General features: G+C 37.7%; 2 protein-coding genes across 4 annotated transcripts; both read left to right on the top strand.

Moving 5' to 3' along the window:
• The first annotated feature begins 934 nt into the window (after window positions 1-934).
• Window positions 935-6,719, top strand: TOC90 (Avirulence induced gene (AIG1) family protein). 3 transcript variants are annotated; one of them, XM_089149528.1, is made up of 3 exons: window positions 935-1,436; window positions 1,600-1,792; window positions 3,350-6,719. In XM_089149528.1, the coding sequence occupies exons 2-3, from the start codon at window positions 1,669-1,671 to the stop codon at window positions 5,575-5,577; spliced, it is 2,352 nt and encodes a 783-aa protein (XP_089005654.1). In that variant the 5' UTR covers window positions 935-1,436; window positions 1,600-1,668; the 3' UTR covers window positions 5,578-6,719. The 3 variants fall into 3 exon arrangements, with proteins under 3 accessions (XP_089005654.1, XP_089005655.1, XP_089005653.1); XM_089149529.1 differs by having other exon boundaries at window positions 1,675-1,792; XM_089149527.1 differs by having other exon boundaries at window positions 1,668-1,792; window positions 3,350-6,716.
• Window positions 6,720-7,997: 1,278 nt separating this feature from the next.
• Window positions 7,998-10,428, top strand: LOC149021269 (tRNA (guanine-N-7) methyltransferase). Its single transcript, XM_089147077.1, has 2 exons — window positions 7,998-8,206; window positions 9,157-10,428. The coding sequence occupies exon 2, from the start codon at window positions 9,291-9,293 to the stop codon at window positions 10,110-10,112; it is 822 nt and encodes a 273-aa protein (XP_089003203.1). The 5' UTR covers window positions 7,998-8,206; window positions 9,157-9,290; the 3' UTR covers window positions 10,113-10,428.
• The last annotated feature ends 8,034 nt before the right edge of the window (window positions 10,429-18,462 follow it).

Here is an 18,462-nt window from a genome sequence, read left to right on the forward strand (position 1 = left end):
TTATTGTTGTTGTTGTAGCGTTGAAGTTAGCATCCCTACTCCAGGTGATGCAACCTCTCCATAGTGTCTAATGTTTGGATATATAATTGGTTTTTGCAATTATGTTGTCATCGCAAAGACAAAAGAATGTAAAGTATCCCGTGTGAATAGGAAATATCTCACTCAAGACATAATGATGTAAAACAATATGTAGGTGAATTAATAATTGTTAGCTTAAAGAGATTATATCAATCTGTTGTGCACAGTAGTGCATTTTTGTACTGAATGATTTGTTGAGATTAAAAATTAAATTTTAAATTAAAAAAATACTAAATAGTCTTGTATTTATTTTGTTTTATCACAATCATTTGATATATATGTGTTGTGCTCCAAAAAGACATGTGCACAATAAATGATGTTTTTCTATGAATCATCTACTAAAGTGGACCAGAAGCCATTAGGTCATGACACAAATCAAATTGATGGACTCCCTATGTTTGTCACAGGTATACCCATAATTATATGAAAAGGGTAAAAAAAAGGTCATCCTATTATTTATTTATTTATTTTTTTTCGTAGAAAGTTTTTTTTTTTTTGATAAAAGGTAGAAAGTGTAATTGGTATCTCAAATTATGATATGTAATTTTGTCATTATCAATTGTAATTATAAAGAGATATATATATATATATATAGTCTTTTTTTATGTTGGAAGAAATGACTTTATTAAGAAAGATTAGAAGCATGTACAAAAATGTTTTTCATATCATAATTGTTGAATTTAAATTACGAGGATTTATTCACTTGATAAGGACCAACGCTTCCATGTAAGAGGTCATAATTTATCGGACGAGAACATACTACTACTTGTAAGAGGAGATGATAAAAAAAAAAAAAAAAAACTAAATAAAAGAGTGGAGAGAAAATTATACATTTAGCCAGCGTATTTGGAAATGGCAGCAGCATTGATGGAAATTAGGAGTGGTCCGCGGTCAATTCACTGATCCCATTCCCGATCGTCGAGTCACATATGCAATGGCAGTACTTGGACTAGAGAAAACCGCTACACCAAGTGGACGAGCTGATCTTCATCTCTCCTATCACATCTCTCGGATTTCTAACAAGGACAAAAGCGAAAACCATTATCCCGTCCTTGCCTCTTGGTGGATTCCCTTATCTTCTCTATCGCTCACCCATACTCACGAAACCCTAAATCTTGGTTGAAGACCCAACTCGTTGATTCGAATCTCGACTGAAACACCAAATCTTTCTGTCTTCTAATTGTTTGTTCATTTCTCATCTAAATTCTCTTGTCCCATGTTCTTCCGTTGGCTTTTATCTGCAACGTATTTGGAGGATTTGTTAGCTTCCTACATTGCACTTGTCCACCTTAAATTCAGGGCATAACTTTTACAAGCTCATCCATGATAGGCGATTCATTCTTCAAAATTCAATCAAGGTATGCGTCACAGCCTCTTTTTTATCTGGTTCTTGGTTTTAGCAAATGAATTCTTCAACGTATTGGACATTTATAGCTGTGATTCTTTGAATTGCCAGTGCTAATTTTTTTAATTTGAGCACCTCTATGTTTTTCACTCACCAAAATGATCTCAACTGATTAGATTTTGGTCCTTGCGATTATCCCCGATAATCTATTCTGGATGCTGACCATTGTGTTCCCTGCATAAAGAATGAAGGGTATGAAGGATTGGACATCCCAGTTTGTATCCAAGTCATTGCTCTTGTCAAGACCACCATCATGCAATGGCAGTTTAGTTGTTCAGGAACATTTGGGTGAAGAGTTTGATGCTCGAGGTAAGATTTTTTTACTTGTGTCCTTTTCCTTTTTGTTTAACCATTATTAGAATACTAAGCATGTAAATTTATCCTTTTTGGATTTTTTGCTGGATTTAAGGATCTGTTTATCTAGTTTACAAGGCTAACTAGTTTTCAAGGATTTACTTCTTCACACTATACCAGTGTTTTGGCTTCAGAATTATTTTATTACCATTACTATTTCTGTTTTCAAATTCTTGACATTAGGATACATGGCCTCCCAGGCTCCCACCACTATAACCTTCACAGATTATGCATGTGTCCCCAGCAGGCTGTTTGCGCACATAATAAAACCTATAAACCACTTGAGGAGTTTTATCCTTCCTTTGCAATTCTGTGCAGATTCTGTTAAAATCACTTCATTTATTTCAATTACTAGGTTTTCTCCTTTTCTTCTACAATGTTCCCTCTAATCCTTGTTTGAAATTTGAATTCCCTTTTCAACCCTTATGTGATTAGCACCTGACCTGATTGCTTGAAGTCGCTTCCTATTTTTTCTGTACATCACATTTATGAAGGCTTCTTTTCTCCCATGTTAGTCTTGCACTATTATCCCCGTCAAATGGGCCTTGAGGTGTATTGAAGTTTGTCAACTGGGATATATGTTCAATAGTGGTTTCCTGTCTGACTCCTAACAACTTATATCATTTGACACATATTTCAACATGGTTTATTGATAATAATCCAATCATGGTATGTGGGTTTTATCTTCCGGTGTTATCCAATTGTATGGTTGATTAAGATAACAGCACCATTTCTTTTTGTGCATTTAAAAAGTTAGAGTGAATTATATTTTCCTGTACCTAGGGTTTGTTTTAATAAAACATTATTTGTTGGAACAAATGGAGCCTTAATTAATGACTTTAAAATGGTCTGTTCACCTCTCTGGGTGTATGTTCTCATGGAGAAGTTTGGAGGATCTTCAGATACGCTTTGGGTTGTTTTTGTTAAAAATGTGAAAGAATAAAAATAGTTGTTTTCCTCTGAAAACAGAAACTTACTCAAACAGCCTTGGGTTGAAATTGGTCTTGTGAAAATAATAAAGCACTTTCTTTTGCTGACTCTAATTTAGTTTGTTAAGTAATCACTTACACAAACTGAGAATTACTCTCAACAAGCAGCTACAATGTCAAGCGATTCAAGCCTGAACAAGAATTAAAAAGAGGGGGGGGGGGGCATTGTTCTGATGATCTTTCTACCATAAAAAGATGTAATTTCGAGGACTACGGACGGGTTAAGATAGCAAAGCAACAATGGACTTGTTGGATGTACTACTCCCCACTGTTGGAGCTCTAAACCTAACAATATGTAATTTTTCTCATTTTAACTGCTATCAAAGATAGTGGTAGAAATCCAAAGCTCTTACAGAGGGGGGCAAAGAATCTCTATTCTTTGCTGGATTGAATTGCTAGTGGATAACCATTTTAGGGCTCCAGATGCATCTGAATTGAATGTTGCAGAGTGTGTTAACTGTTGAAACTGAATTTTTTTATCCATTTGTTTTCTTCTAATGAAAGCATTCTATCCATAATTTAGGTTCAACTTCTACTGCCAGTTTGTCGGCACCATCAGTCTCGACAGATTCTTCTCCTCGTCCTTCCAGTACTAACGAGGAAGCTGAGATTCCTTCCCTGCAGCAACATGATGAGGTCAGGGATTCATGTCATCCTCATCATAACACAGACAGTAGAAAGTTGGATCCATTGGCTAATATTGAAGCACTGCAAATCAAATTCTTGCGCCTTTGCCGTCGGTTTGCACTATCATCAGACAACCTGATGATTGGACAGGTCTTGTATCGGCTACATGTAGCAACTTTGATACGGGCAGGAGAATCAGATTTGAAAACAGCTAGTCGTCTGAGTGATAGGGCTAGAGTGATTGCAGCAAAGCAAGAGGCAACTGGCCAACCTGATTTGGATTTTTCTTTTAGGATACTTGTACTGGGCAAGACAGGGGTTGGCAAGAGTGCAACCATAAATTCCTTTTTTAATCAAGAGAAGGCCATGACAAATGCTTTTCAACCTGCTACTGATTGCATCCAAGAAGTTTCAGGGGTTATCAATGGGATGAAAGTAACATTCATTGATACCCCAGGTTTTTTCCCTTTCTCTACTAGTAATGTATGCAGGAACAGGAAGATCATGCTTTCTGTGAAGAGGTTTATCAGAAAATCCCCACCAGACATTGTTTTATATTTTGAACGCCTAGACCTCATCAACATGGGTTACAGTGATTTTCCTCTCTTGAAGCTTATAACTGATGTTTTTGGTCGTGCAATCTGGTTTAATACCATCCTAGTGATGACGCATGCTTCTGCAGCTCTTCCTGAAGGACCTAATGGGTATCCGGTCAGCTATGATTCATTTGTTGATCAGTGCACGGATTTGGTGCAACACTATATCCACCAGGCGGTGTCTGATTCAAAGCTTGATAATCCTGTCCTATTGGTGGAGAACCATCCACACTGTAAAACAAATGTATTAGGGGAGAAAGTTCTACCAAATGGACAAGTTTGGAGGTCTCAGTTCTTGCTGTTATGCATATGTACCAAAGTGCTTGGAGATGCTAATACCATATTGAAACTTCAGAATGACATTGAAATTGGACCAGTAAGTAGTACACGGTTGCCGTCTCTCCCCCACCTACTCTCATCTCTTCTTCGACCCCGCACAGTTGTCATGGATGAGGAGATGGACAATGTTCTGGAGGATGAAGATGAATATGATCAACTACCACCAATCCGCATCCTGACAAAATCTCAGTTTGAGAGATTAACCAAAACTCAGAAGGATGATTATCTTGATGAGTTGTATTTTCGTGAAACCCTTTATCTGAAGAAGCAATGGAAAGCTGAAATCCGAAGACGGAGAGAGAGCATGCTTTCGAAAGATGAAACTTCTGTCGGTGATGATAATTTTGATCCTCAGGAGCCATCTTCCGAGGCTGTGCTGCTGCAAGATATGGCGATCACTCCTAGCTTTGATTCTGATTGCCCTGTGCATAGATACCGTTACCTTGTGACCAGTGAGCAGTTGCTTGTGAGACCTGTCCTGGATCCTGATGGTTGGGATCATGATGTGGGTTTCGATGGTATTAACTTAGAGACTGCTGTTGGCATAAGAAGGAATGTCCAGGCCTCCCTTTTGGGACAGCTGAGCAAGGACAAGAAGGATTTCAGTATTCAGACCGAGTGTGCTGTGGCATACAAAGATCCGAAGGGGCACACCGTTGATGCAGGTTTGGATATTCAAACCGCTGGTAAAGAGCTGGTTTGTGCAATTCGCGGAGATACAAAGTTGAGGAACTTGGGGCACAATATGACTGGTTGTGGGTTTTCATTGACATCTTTTAGGAAAAAATATTATCTTGGTGCCAAGTTTGAAGACAGTGTTTCAGTAGGTAACAGGGTGAATTTCGTACTGGGTGCTGGCGGTGTAGGAGGTGCTGGTCAAGTAGCTTATGGGGGAAGCTTTGAAGCAACTTTAAAAGGGGCAGATTACCCAGTCAGGAATGACAAACTAAGCCTTGGGATGTCAGTTCTCTCTTTTGAGAAGGAGATGGTTTTAGGGGGTAATATTCAGTCTGATTTCCGCATTGGCCGTTGTACAAAAATGTCAGTCAATGGAAATTTGAACAGCCGGAATATGGGGCAGGTTTGTATAAAAACAAGTAGCTCTGACCAGGTTGGGGTACCTCTAGTTGCTGTTTTTTCAATTGTCAGATACCTATTACGGAGAAGGGCAGCTGATGAGAACAATTAGAAGGTGAATGATGGATATGAAATCATTTTGCTTCCTGCGAAATGGAATTTCCTGCTTTTAGGCAGTCATTGGAGCTTTCTTTTTATATCATTTAGCAAGAGAGATCAGCTCGGGAGAAGCATTTTTGGGTGGTTTAGATGATGTCACTCGAGAAAGCAAGGTCTTAGCATTTTCTGGTTTGGCAGCCATGCTCAATGACCTTGAGAATAATGAGAACTCACTGATCGATTGAGATTCAGGCCAGGCCCAAGGGTTAATTACGTTTTGTGGTAGTCCTGAAATAAGTGGGTGGAACAGGTATTGCTTGCCTGCTTTTTTCTCTCTTCGAAGTTAATATTTGCTCTTATGCCCAAATCAATTCCAGAAAAAGGATAGCTTGACCCTTCAAAGTCTTTTATCCTTATTTTCTTGGGGTCATTAGTTTCATATTAGACTATTTTCATCTCTTCATAAACCCAGTCAAACCACAGGGCAAAGGCCCTTTTGAAGTGAATGCTACTTTCATAATCTGTACAAACATAAATGTTGCGTTCAGCAAAAGTGATATTCTGTTCCCTCAACCCCTGCACTCAAATTCCTTTTTATTTGTTTATTGAAAAATGATATATAAATTTGCAGCAGGTAATGGGTTCTCGCGTGTTTGTACCACCCACTTAACCGACACCCATGTTTCTCCTTTTCCTTGAAAAGAAGCTGCTCGGTACATTTTCTATTCTGTATCCACAAACCTCACTTCCCCACTCCCTTTTCCTTTCTTTCTATCATCTACTTTGTATCTTCTAAAATCACGTTTTCAATATGATATTCAATAAAGATGCTTGTATGCTTATTTACAATGACTCTCTAATATATGTAATTTTAATATTGAGGGATGATAATATTATATACCATCAAGGAGATTTGAATTCGTGATCTCTTCACTTAAGGGGTGTTGATCATTACCAACCGAGCAATCCATAGTAGGGCTCATTATCTTACCCTCCAACACAAGAAGTGGATTCAAAATTAGCGGTTTGATTTTATTATCTACTTTATTTTTAAAAAAATAGAAAATCGAATTTTTTTTTACAAAGAAACGGTAAAGTTTACAAATTATCTTGGTGTGCAATCGATGTAGCTAGTATCTTATTGTATGATGAAGATAACTTGGTATTCTACAAAATGCAGAGTTCCTTGAAGTAGGTTTAGAGTTGATGATATAAGGTAGTAAACAAGTGTATCAACAACTCCACATGTTCCAAAGGTCATGGGTGATGTTTCTTATTTTTTTCATATTGCATATACAGTTAAACATAGGTACATTGTTTTGCACATTCTTCAAAATGCCATGACTATAGTGGCCCTATTAGCGAAATAGACAACAAAGGAACTTATATTATGTCTATTTTTGACAAGGAAATGGATTTCTGAAAAGGCTGAGAAAATGAAAAACTTGTGTTCTTTCATTGTATAGAAGCTGTGGAAGGCAAGAAATAATCGAATTAATGATGAGAAATCATGAAACCTGAAGAAGTAATTGAAGCAACATCCCAAACTGTAGCAGAATTTTGGCTAAATCAGAGGCAGACAAAATTACCTCCTACTCCTATCGATTTATTGGAGGAAGAACAGACTAGCCATTGGGAACCCCCACCGTTAGGCATGGTGAAAGTGAATACGGATGCTTCTTGGAAAGTAGAAATAAAACATGTTCGAAGGGAAACTACTGTGGTTTATTTCTTACCCACCGTTAGGCATGGTGAAAGTGAATACGGATGCTTCTTGGAAAGTAGAAAGTCAAAACAGGGGGGGGTGTTACATAGAAAGCCTGTGGAAAGCTCCTTCCTTGGTCAAGCATCGCTCTAATTTCTTACCTGCGTGTGGAGTTGGTCCAATTTGGCGTGAGGGAGAAGAAAAGGAAGGGAAAGGACAAATGGGGTTCATTATCTCCCGACTCTTCCAGGAATCCAATTCAAATAGAAAGTGATTATTTGTAAGCATCAAAGCATCTAACATAAGGAGGGGGTGTATACATTTAAGAAAGCACCTTTTTCAGAATTCTCCTTCCTTTGTCAAAGCATCCACTTTACTCCAAATTAGTTTCCTTAAGCACATGTGTAAAAGAGATATATTCAAAATTAGCAGCTATTCTTCCATCAAGAAGTTTTGACCCTTCGTCAAAAAAAGAAGATTAATGATGAAATTTAAAGTTTTAATAACAAGACCAATGTTAGTATTGTCCCTTGAAGTAGTGGTGTGGTGAAACCATCATGGGTTTGACTCTTGTTGAGGCATATTAATATCCCAAAAAAAAAAAAAAAAAGAAAAGAAAGAAAAAAAAAAAAAAAAAGAAGGAGGGGAAAAAGAAGAAAAAGGAAGAAAGAAAAGAAAGAAGAAGAGAGTGTGGCTGCATTTTTCCGGGATTGAAAAAACCGAGTCCTCAGCAAAAAAATAAAAAAATATATAAATCGAGTCATCCGATTTAATTGACTCGGAAAACCTAGTTTTCTTACCGCTCGTTTCAAATTGGAGAGGAGGAATAACCGTCCACCTGCTATCACTGGCGTCGTAGCACTTTCTACTATTTCCCTTGCAGATCTCCAACAAGTAGTAGAGACGAGAAGACGAGAGCAGAGGAACTCACCAACAGGTTAGTATTTTGGAATTTTAATTTCCTGGTTCGCTTTCGATGTATATTTAGTGAAGGTTTGACTCTTCAAATATCTGATTGTCAATGAAGTAGTTATTTTTCTTTCTTTCTTTGAGAAGCGGTAGCTTGTATTAATAATTTGAAGAAGGAAATTACAATCTATGGTGCATTATTCCTGAAGCATCTTTCGAATGATTCGGGCAATGGCTTCAGGTAAATTGTCAGAAGAAAAAAGAGAACCTCATTTACAGAATCCAGCAAACCGGCAAGGTAATCAGCGCCTGCGTTGAGTTGCCGGACATGGTGATAGCTATCTCTCTAATGTTCTCAACAATGTCATCTGCAAACCAAGGAATTTGAAACTTGCCCCAGATCGTCGCACGGCCGCTACCGAGTCCCAGCGAACTTGCACTTCCATGAGAGCTCTATGGAGACTTTTAGAATCGCATCCATTTAATAAAGTAGTTATTCACTTTATTATGACATTGGAGTTAGTACTCTGTTGGAAAACACAGGGATTTATGGTAACTTGATTGAATTCGCTTTGGATTTAAAAGAAAGGGAATATTACGTCCATCAGCAGATTCACTGTTAGTAATCTAGGGTCAGTAAGGATATGCTTTTCAGGTTTTTATTAGTGTGATGTGCAATCTTTAGAGCTGTTCAACTGTTTCTGATGTTTTGCTGGTAGAAGAGCAATTTCTTGTTGAAACTCCTCGCAAGAAGTCGCGTCAAAGTATAAATACTAATGTGTATGCAAGCCTAAATATGTTTTTGGGCATTTTAAATCTCTTTGAAGTAGACTCAAATTTTGTTTGTTTTTTTGGGACCCTGGTGCTTTTGTTTATGTAGAGACCATAGTGAATATCCTTCAACTTTTCTTGTATTGAATTTTTGTTAGTTTGTACTTTGTTACCTTGGTGTTGCTCTAAAAAAGTTTGGTCTTCCAGGAGGGATAGATGCTGCCCAAGAACAGCATTGATATACAAAGGATAAGACTTTTGGCTAAGTTAATGGTCTGAGATCTTCGACCTTAACCAGAAGGTTTCAACTCCAGGATTAGAAGACTTCTATCATAGGTATCATGTCTCAAAATAACAGGCCAAATCCAAAGGTCAGCAGCTCAAGTCGCCTTCCTCAGAAGCGTTTCTACCGAGCACGAGCGCACAGCAACCCTCTGAGTGATTCTCACTTTCCAGTCCCCATCTCACCTGCTCATGTAGATTACTCCCTCCATTATCCATATTTCTTCCCATCAAATGAAATCGGTGACAACAATGATAATATGACCAGCACAGACCAGGCACCATCCGCTGATGTTCGTTCAAAAAAGATTCAGTTTGCAGATATTGGTTGTGGCTTTGGAGGCTTACTTGTCAACCTTGCGACACTGTTTCCGGACACACTAATGATTGGGATGGAGCTTAGGGATAAAGTAACTGAATATGTCCGAGATCGGATCTTGGCTTTGAGGGAAGGAAACCCGGGACAGTACCAGAATATCTCCGTGGTCCGGACCAATTCAATGAAATATATTCCAAACTATTTTGAGAAAGGGCAACTGTTGAAGATGTTCTTCTTGTTCCCAGATCCTCATTTCAAGGAGAAGAATCATCGTCGTCGGGTTATAAGTCCACACCTGCTTGATGAGTATGCTTACACACTTGAAGCGGGTGGCATAATATATACAATAACTGATGTGGAAGAGCTCGGAGTGTGGATGAAGGCTTGTTTGGAGGATCACCCTCTCTTTGAAGCAGTCGCAGAAGAAGAGCTTAAAGCGGACCCAGTTGTGAAGCTCTTGACTTCTGCTACTGAGGAAGGGCAGAAAGTGGCTCGAAATGAAGGTCAAACATTTCAAGCAGTTTATAGACGCATTGCAGCCCCTGAGGAGGAAGCAGATTAATTAAAGAAGCTTGGTGAATTTTGGTCCTCCGTAAGAACTTAGAGATGGCATGCTGGACAGTTCCAGATTGATTGTGATTGCTTAGCATGTGATAGCTACACTGGGGTACTAATATGCACTATATTGTAGTCTAGATATGCATCTATCTGCAGTGTCTACTTTTTCCGTCCCCTGTTTTACATATTGCTAATTTGGTTTGATCAGTTAGAATTGTAATGGATAGATAATTCATATTTATTCTCTCTCAATCTGGGCTGCCTACATTTTTCATCTTGTGTTTTACATATTCTGAATTTGATCAATTGGAACTGTTAGGAATGGGATATTCATATCTATGGTGTTTTTCCTTACTATCTTTGTGATAAAGCTTTTGTGATTATGCCATCTTTCCCTCTCTAAACCATTAGCTGAGTGGAAACCTAAGAGTTGTAGAGAGTATGCAGCACAGAAATTGTAGACATGAACAGCAAAGAGGGAGAGGAGGAAGAAGCAATGGTAGATGATTTGAGAGTCCATCAAGGATCTCATGATCAGTTTCCTGTTGCCTGCTGGGGCTTTAGTCATAAGCTATATCATGCCTAACCTCCTCTGTCATTGAACTGTGATTGAGAAAATCATTGTGGTACTTCCAAGATGGAGAGAAAGATTCCTATATCAAGATAGACCGATACAGTGAAAAACCAATTTCATTGGTATTTTGAATAGAATAGAAGAGTAGATCATAATGGTTCTTCTTCCCTTGAGATGATGGTTGTCCCAACTGACTGGATCTCTAGGGTGGAATTTTGCTTAGTGTAAACCTAGGAATAAACGTGCAGCTAAAACTGAAAATGAAATTGCTCTAGCTGGAAAGGGTTGCTTGTCTTATGTGGATTTCCTCTGTTGATAGGTTCCTAGACCTGCTTTCCTTTATTTTATTACCTCCTCTGATATTTTACCTCACTCTTCAGTAGAATTAGCTGATCCTTCAGGGGTTACTGACCCATGGGCATGTCTTGAAAGTGCTATGTTTGCTGTGCTTAACATGGTTCTTGGGTATTTTGAAAATGAATTAAAATATTAAATCAGCCAAAGAGACTCTTTTTGACACATTTCTTAGGAGACGGGGGTTGCTCTTTCTTTTCTTTTTCTTTCTTATTTTTCTGGGGGAAGTTAAAGAACCCCGGGGGGGGGGGTGTTTGTGTGGGTGTTAGGGAGGAGTGGTGTGCTGGAGAGGTGGCCAATGCTCAACCTGAGAATTGACAGCCCTAGCCTGTGCTCACCCAGCATTGGGCTTGAGCTTGCCCAGCCCAAGCACCGGCAGCAGTAAGGCTGGCTTTTGGCTTGGAAGTTTCTGGATTGTACTTGGGCAGGTTATTCTGTCATGCACTTCATTCATTGTTGTTGAGTTCAAAAGCTTCTAAAATTGTTGAATCGATAGAGGTGTTAATAAGTAATTAGTGGATAAGATTCAAAGTGCAGTTCATATGAAACTTAGAACAGCTGACATGAAGCAACCTGATAAGTGAGAACCATAACGAAAACATTCTTCTTTTTCTTTTTTGGGTAGAAAGAACGAAAGCATGACGAACTATAATTATTCTTTTAAAGTGTTATAACAATGTTGATCATGAAGAACATATCTAGTTCATCCCTGCAGCATTTTGATTTGATCTCCAGAGTTTAACTTGCCTCCAAAACAAAAGCCAGTTTCAGTTCAAACAGTATCAGTAGTGGGGATCATGCAAGTTCAACATTATACTAAAGAGGATAGTATCATGTCGGACCATGCTTGTGGTGCAGTGTGAAGTGATGGTGCTCATTGAATCCTTGGTAGGGAGAAGAGGTGGTAAATTTAGGAAATGGCCATGGAAGAAGGATTTAGAGCTTTGTTGGTGTGATGGACTAACTTCCTAGTTGGTATTAGGTCTGAAAACTCGTGAGAGTTGTAACAACAGCAATGACAAATAAGGCAGTTAATATATAATGCATCACCAAACACTCGCGCTTGCTCTCACTGTTAATACTTTCTTTGTATATTCCGAACATTTTTCCATTTTCCTTCTTCTTTTTATTTCTTATTTTTATTAATTAATTAATTAATTAATTTATTTTTCAGTCAACACCACATTTCATTCATTAGTTAGATGAAACACTCCAGGACAGCAGACCTGGAGGAAACAAGAGTGTCTATAATAAAAGATGGGGGAACACCCCACCAATACCTCAACAACTGGTGAACCAGACAATACTTCCTCTTCCACCCGTAAGAGTGGACTTGTTCCAAGCACTGCCCACAATGATCTTGAATGCATCATTTTTCCTGCAAATCATTCTGCATTGTAGTAGTTTGCACCCTCTCCTAATTGAGCACCAAAGGCATTTCTGTTGTATTTCTGTAAACAAAGCAGAATGTGTATTTAAAGTGCTCATAACCGAAGGAAAGACTCCTTTGTGAATGGAAGCGTTGAAGGTTTTCCAGATGCACCAAATCAAAACACTCCACGTTTGATCACCAACATTAGATTGTCAAAATTCTAGAATTTAGAATGTATAAAATTCATCTAATCATGAAAAGATGCACTTACAAAATCAGATATATCAATGCACAGAGGTTAGCATTCCTTAGCATGATCACAGAAAAATAATCTTCACATCCCCCCACCCCGGTCAAAAAGAGAATCCAGTAACTAAAATCTCTTGCGAAGCTCTCCAAAGAAACTGTTAAGTTTTAGGAGAGGGGGAATACTACAGATTTAAAAAGAATAGAACTTGACCCTAACCCAAGTTGTGTTCCTGCTTGCTTCCCCCCATAGGGCCGACGCCAACCGAGCCTTGAGTCTGGCCCAAGCTTGACTTAACTTTTCAACTCAAAGGGCGGGTTTGGATTTCGATTACAAAATAACAAACCCTAGCAAGGTGGGGTAGGGTTCGGCTTTAGCCGTCGGGCCAACTCAACTTGGTCCAACCTAACCCTTTGTTAATTTAGTTAAATTAGAATTATATATAATGTCCACTAACAACTCTAAAGGACAGACGAATACTTTATAAGTAAGATGTCAAGAGTTTAAATCTAAGTTGGAGGCATCAACTCATACTTGTAGTTTTGTTTTTAGTGGATTAAAAAAATAAAGCTGGGTCAACATGAATCGGGGCTAACCCTAGAGTACTTATAATATATGTTCAAATGTGTATTTAAAAAAGCTCATGCATATTTAATAGCAACTTACAATGCTAAGTATGGTGGTCACACGCAAACTTTCTTTCCTTACACAAAATGGAGAAAGGAAGTTTTTAATAGAAAATCTTTTCATACATCACAATAGAGAGAATGACTTCGAAATAAATTCAATAATACCATTGGCAGGAATATCTTAGAATGAAACAAAAATCTCTTTTATATAAAGATAAGGAAAAGGGTAGATATATTTGTAAATTCTAATTTGTGGTTGGAGTTTTGAGTTGTACAAAGTAGATCGAGTCTTTTTTTCTTTTTAATGCATGAACAAATCAACATGATTCTCAATCAAGTTTTTTTTTTTTTTTCACTAGATTTGGGTGATTTTTTCTGATTCAAATTTGGTTTTTTCTGCTATATGTTTTAATGATTGTCTTTTTTATTTAATTTATATTCTAACATGTATCCATGCTGATATTGACAAAGACCATAGCGATTGGGAGCACCTGGGCATGCTAGAGAGGCTTATGCATTGAATAGAAAGAAGAACCCTGTTCCCAACTTCTCTTGACTAGTAAGGAATTTAAAAATAAAAATTAGAAGTCAACGATATGTTCTTCATTTTGGGTTTTGGGAAGCATTAATCACCAGTGGCTCCTTACTGCTATTACTACAACGACAGAATGACTGCACAAGAAATGCCATTTACTTTAAATCTGTTCTTCCTTGTGTTTTTTTGTAAGCATTATTCATGTCTTCACTTAGTACATGATCTCCAATGGTCTTTTATTGTTACGGTTACCACAATCATAGCTCCACAAGTATATAGGAAACCCATCTATGTAGTGCCAACCTCCATAGCTACACAATATATTTTTCTTCTATTTGCTTTCTCTTCCACTCTCTCTGATTCCTGTCTTGTGATCTTCAAGTCTGGAAATCAAGTCTGGAAACTTAAGCACCACAGGAGTAAGCAGTAACCTAAGCATGTTGAGTAGGTACATGAAAGCACCCATTAAACTCATGGCAACCGCCAAGAGCTTCTACAATCAAACCATGAATGAAGATCTCAAGTACGTTGGTAACATGGAAGACATAGCCTCACCACATGGCTACTTCGAATCCTTCATGCCCAGGAGCAGTAGCAGTAGCTCTTCAATGTCATCCTGTTCTAGTGATAGCAGTACTGTTGATTCTGAAGAGCTACTTCCTTACACTTTCAAGCCTTCCAAGGCTACCATGGCACGAGCTAGTTCCGAAAGTGAGGTTATGAGGAGGAAGAAGGCAGAGAAAGAGAAAGAGTTACTTGTGCAACTGCAGCAGAAGCAACCCAAGAAGAGGAGTACTTTCCAAAAGAGTTCTAATAATAAGCTTGTGAAGAAAGTGGAGATAGAAATCCAGAATCTCCTGCAGCAGAAAGAGCAGAAGAAAGAACAGAAGAAACAACAGAAGATGGCACTGAAGGTATTGGCTTTGAAGAGCCAAAGTGAGAGGATTGAGACAATTCATGAAGGTGAAGAGCTTTGTGAGTTGGGACATGATGGCTGTGATCTCAGGGAGAATGGTGGAGTGCTTCTTTATCCAAGAAGCAAGACAATTGCCACCATTCCAGTGTTTGAGAAGTCTATGATTTGAATAACAATGGATACTTCCACCCAAAAAAAAAAAAAAACCCCGATTAGATACACTGTGACCATAACTCTCTCTACTCTTGTTTAGGTCAAGAGAGGGAAGGGGGGGTGTAGTATTTCTTTATTTTATGGGCTATAAAATGGATTGATTTGTCGTATAGAGTCCATTTTATGGCTTCATGATTTTGTGCACCAAGTCGAAATCATTGGCCCCTTTCTTTTTGAGGAAATATTTTTTCATATGAAACATTATCAATATTATTATTATTATTATTATTAATTCATACCCTGAATTTTTGTGAAAATAACTAATTTTTTCTTGTATTTTCCTAAATTCGTCATATATCTTGGTTGCATAAGTTCGTTGTGATTGGGTCACATTTAGATTACAAAGATATTCACCAATAACAATTTTGTCATTGACCCAAGTGATTGCGATTTGTGGCACATATTTTTTCCACCCAAATGTCTGTCATACTTAGCTAGGCTGTTGTTGTGTCCTCCCCTTGTGTGACGGACCAAGGGGGCTGGGGGCATCGGGGACAGCCCGCCTAAGTAGAGAGGATCTAGAAGACTAGATCTAGGAATTGCTAAGCTGAAAAAAAGAACATCTTATAGTATGAGGTCAAAAGTAAAGTATAAAATATAGGAAACAAACCTCAAATCTAAAAAAAAATTGTCATTTCCGCCAATGGGTTGGCTTGCTTAGTAACGACTATTCACATACATACATACATACATACATATATATATATATATATATATATAATTGTGGGTTAAAAAAAAAACATTTTTTTTTTATTTTTTGGAGGATTGGAAAATGACAAACAGATGGATCATTCTAGAAATTGTTGCATCTATGATCAAAATGTAAATCATATAAAGTTAAAACCTTCAATTGAATCTAATACATCCATTAATTAGATTCTTCTTTTGGTACAACTATAACGTTAACCTGCACGTCACGTCACTTCAGTACAACTAAAGTTCTTATCTTTATCCACGATTAATGATATCAATCTTCACTTAACACCGAAATCGCAAATCTAGGTGCTTTGCTTGCGCCACTGGTTTGTCTCTCTCTCTCTCTCTCTTTCTACTCTTGATTACGAAAGAGCTATAACGCCCACAGACCAGAAAACCAGCAAAGCAAAATCCGATGATCTCATTCATTCTCACTTGTATTTGTCTTTCTTATAAGAAACAAATCACCCAATAAACATGTTTATCTTTGCTCAATTTCATTTCATCAACCATATATTTGTTCCTTCCCACCCGACTTCTCTGCTCCTTTAATTCTTCTCAAAACAGATTCCTCTGTTTTTCAATTCCCAGCTAAGTGAGATATGAGTAACAAACCAAGCAATCAAAGCAAGGTAAGGCGCTGGATTAAGGAACCCTTCAGGTTCTTTGGAAAGGTAAGAAATTTCTACGTCCGATTCATGTATGATTTTTCCAAGTGGACTGGCCATGGCCACAGCTTGGGATTCCCTTCTGCCTACTTCTCCTCTCTGCCCATGAGGACTTTTCCTTCAAGTGATGCAGATGATTTCCAAGATCTGATCAGGGCTAATGCAGAATCCAAATTAAGGAATAGGGTTGGTTCCAAGATTGAAATGGGTTACAACAACAGTGAGCCAACGAAGAACAAGAAGCAGAGGAGGAAGTGCTGTGATTTGATTGAGACTATTGATGAAGACAAGCCTTGTGAATTTGGTGATCATTTGAAGGAGAGAACTGATTTTCTACAACAACCAAGGAGTAGAAGAAGTGCTGTCACAAGCAGAGCTAGTTTTGTTTCCTAGAAGTTTCTTGCTCTGCTGCTTCTTTACCAGAGGTTTTCATTCATGTGTGTTGTGTAATTTTTTTTAATATTTGAAATTAATTCTGTAGTTTTTTCTTGAAAAATTTGTCCTTGGTTTGTTCAATTTATATTTAAGAAAAATAAAAGCCTCATATCATACCAAACAATTGTAAAAACTAAAAAATTAGAACAATTTACCATGATGTAAATTAATGGCATTCTTTTACCCAAAATTAAAATATATGTATTTACTAAAAAAGGTATGAGAAGCATGTCGATATGGTGGTAGTCTTTTTATATAAAGACAGTTCAAGAAAGTCTACATTAACACTTTTTTATATATTTTAGAAATTTGAGCAAATATATTATATATTAAATATAAAAAAATTACAAACTATAAATGGTAAAACTTCCTTTTCCATCTCTTTCCAACATGGAAGCTTGAAGAGCATGTCTTTGTTCACCTTTCAACACCCCTTTATCTTTCTTCACATTGTTATTTCACAACCAGATGGCTCATACACGACCGTTTGATATTTTTATAATTTTCATAAGTCCAATCATTTGTACATGTATCTCTCAATTGAATAATCTTATGATTACTGCATTAAAGATTAAAAAGGAACTTAAATAAAATTTATAAAGCTTTCCTTGACAGAAATATACACGCTGTACCAACTGTTATCTTGTAGGAAAAGATATATAAAATGAAAACTATATGGTATGAAAGTACACTTGACAAGTTGGGAATATTTTTTTCCTCCTAAATACCTTTTAATATCTCAACCTAAAACTTGAGTCCCTTTTGCTATGCTTGTAATTGACTAAGAAAATTCCAACTAATCCATTTTTTAACTTCCCTTCAAGGGTGGATTGGAACTACCCTGACTGAAACTACCAGATTGGAAAATGAAATTCTCAATTCAGGGCTTATTCAAGCTTCAAATGGATCAAAATAAGCTTGGACCATTAATACCAAACTTACACCCCTTAATGGAAATATTGGTGCCAAAAGGTTTTATCCAGATCCCTCAATTTCTTTTTTTGGATAAAATCCAGAACCCTCTATTGATAACCTTTCATTGACGCCTAAATTGCTAAATCTATGTGCTATACGCCAATCCTGGGCCACTGGTTTGACTATTCTCTGTTTTTCTTTCTTAACTACAATAGTAATCCAACGCCCACAGACAAACCCATCCAGCAAAGCAACCCATTCTTGTCTCTCACCTCACCTTCTTCTCTCTACTTTCTTTCACTCTCAGGCTTTCTCTTTCCTATAAGAAACACATCACCAAGTTAATCTCTGCTTATTCTTATCTCAACAACCATAAGTACCATCTTTCACAGCCAGCTTCTCTAATCTCCATTCCTCTGATTTTCTCAAAACAGAGTCCTCTGTTTTCTGCTCCTGTTAAGTGCGATATGAGAAACAAACCAAGCAATCGAAGCAAGGCAAGGCGTTGGTTCAGGGCACCCTTTAGGTTTCTGGAAAAGGCAAAGAACCTTTATATCGGATGCATGTACGGTTGTGCCAAGTGGGTTGGCCATGGCCATGGCGATGGCTTAGGCTCGTCTGCTACCTACTTCTCCCCTATTCGCAGTAGGACATTTCCTTCAAGGGATGCTGATGACCTCCAAGATCTGATCAGGGCTAACTTAAGATCCAATTCAATCAATAGGGTTGGTTTCAGGGTTGAGGTTGATTCTAAGAGTGATCTAATTAAGAAGAAGAAGCAGCAGAGCAGGAAGTGCTGT

The sequence above is a fragment of the Hakea prostrata genome, chromosome 3 (assembly GCF_041222555.1).
Source record: "Hakea prostrata isolate BN-2017 chromosome 3, UWA_Hpros_2, whole genome shotgun sequence".
Lineage (NCBI taxonomy): Eukaryota > Viridiplantae > Streptophyta > Magnoliopsida > Proteales > Proteaceae > Hakea > Hakea prostrata.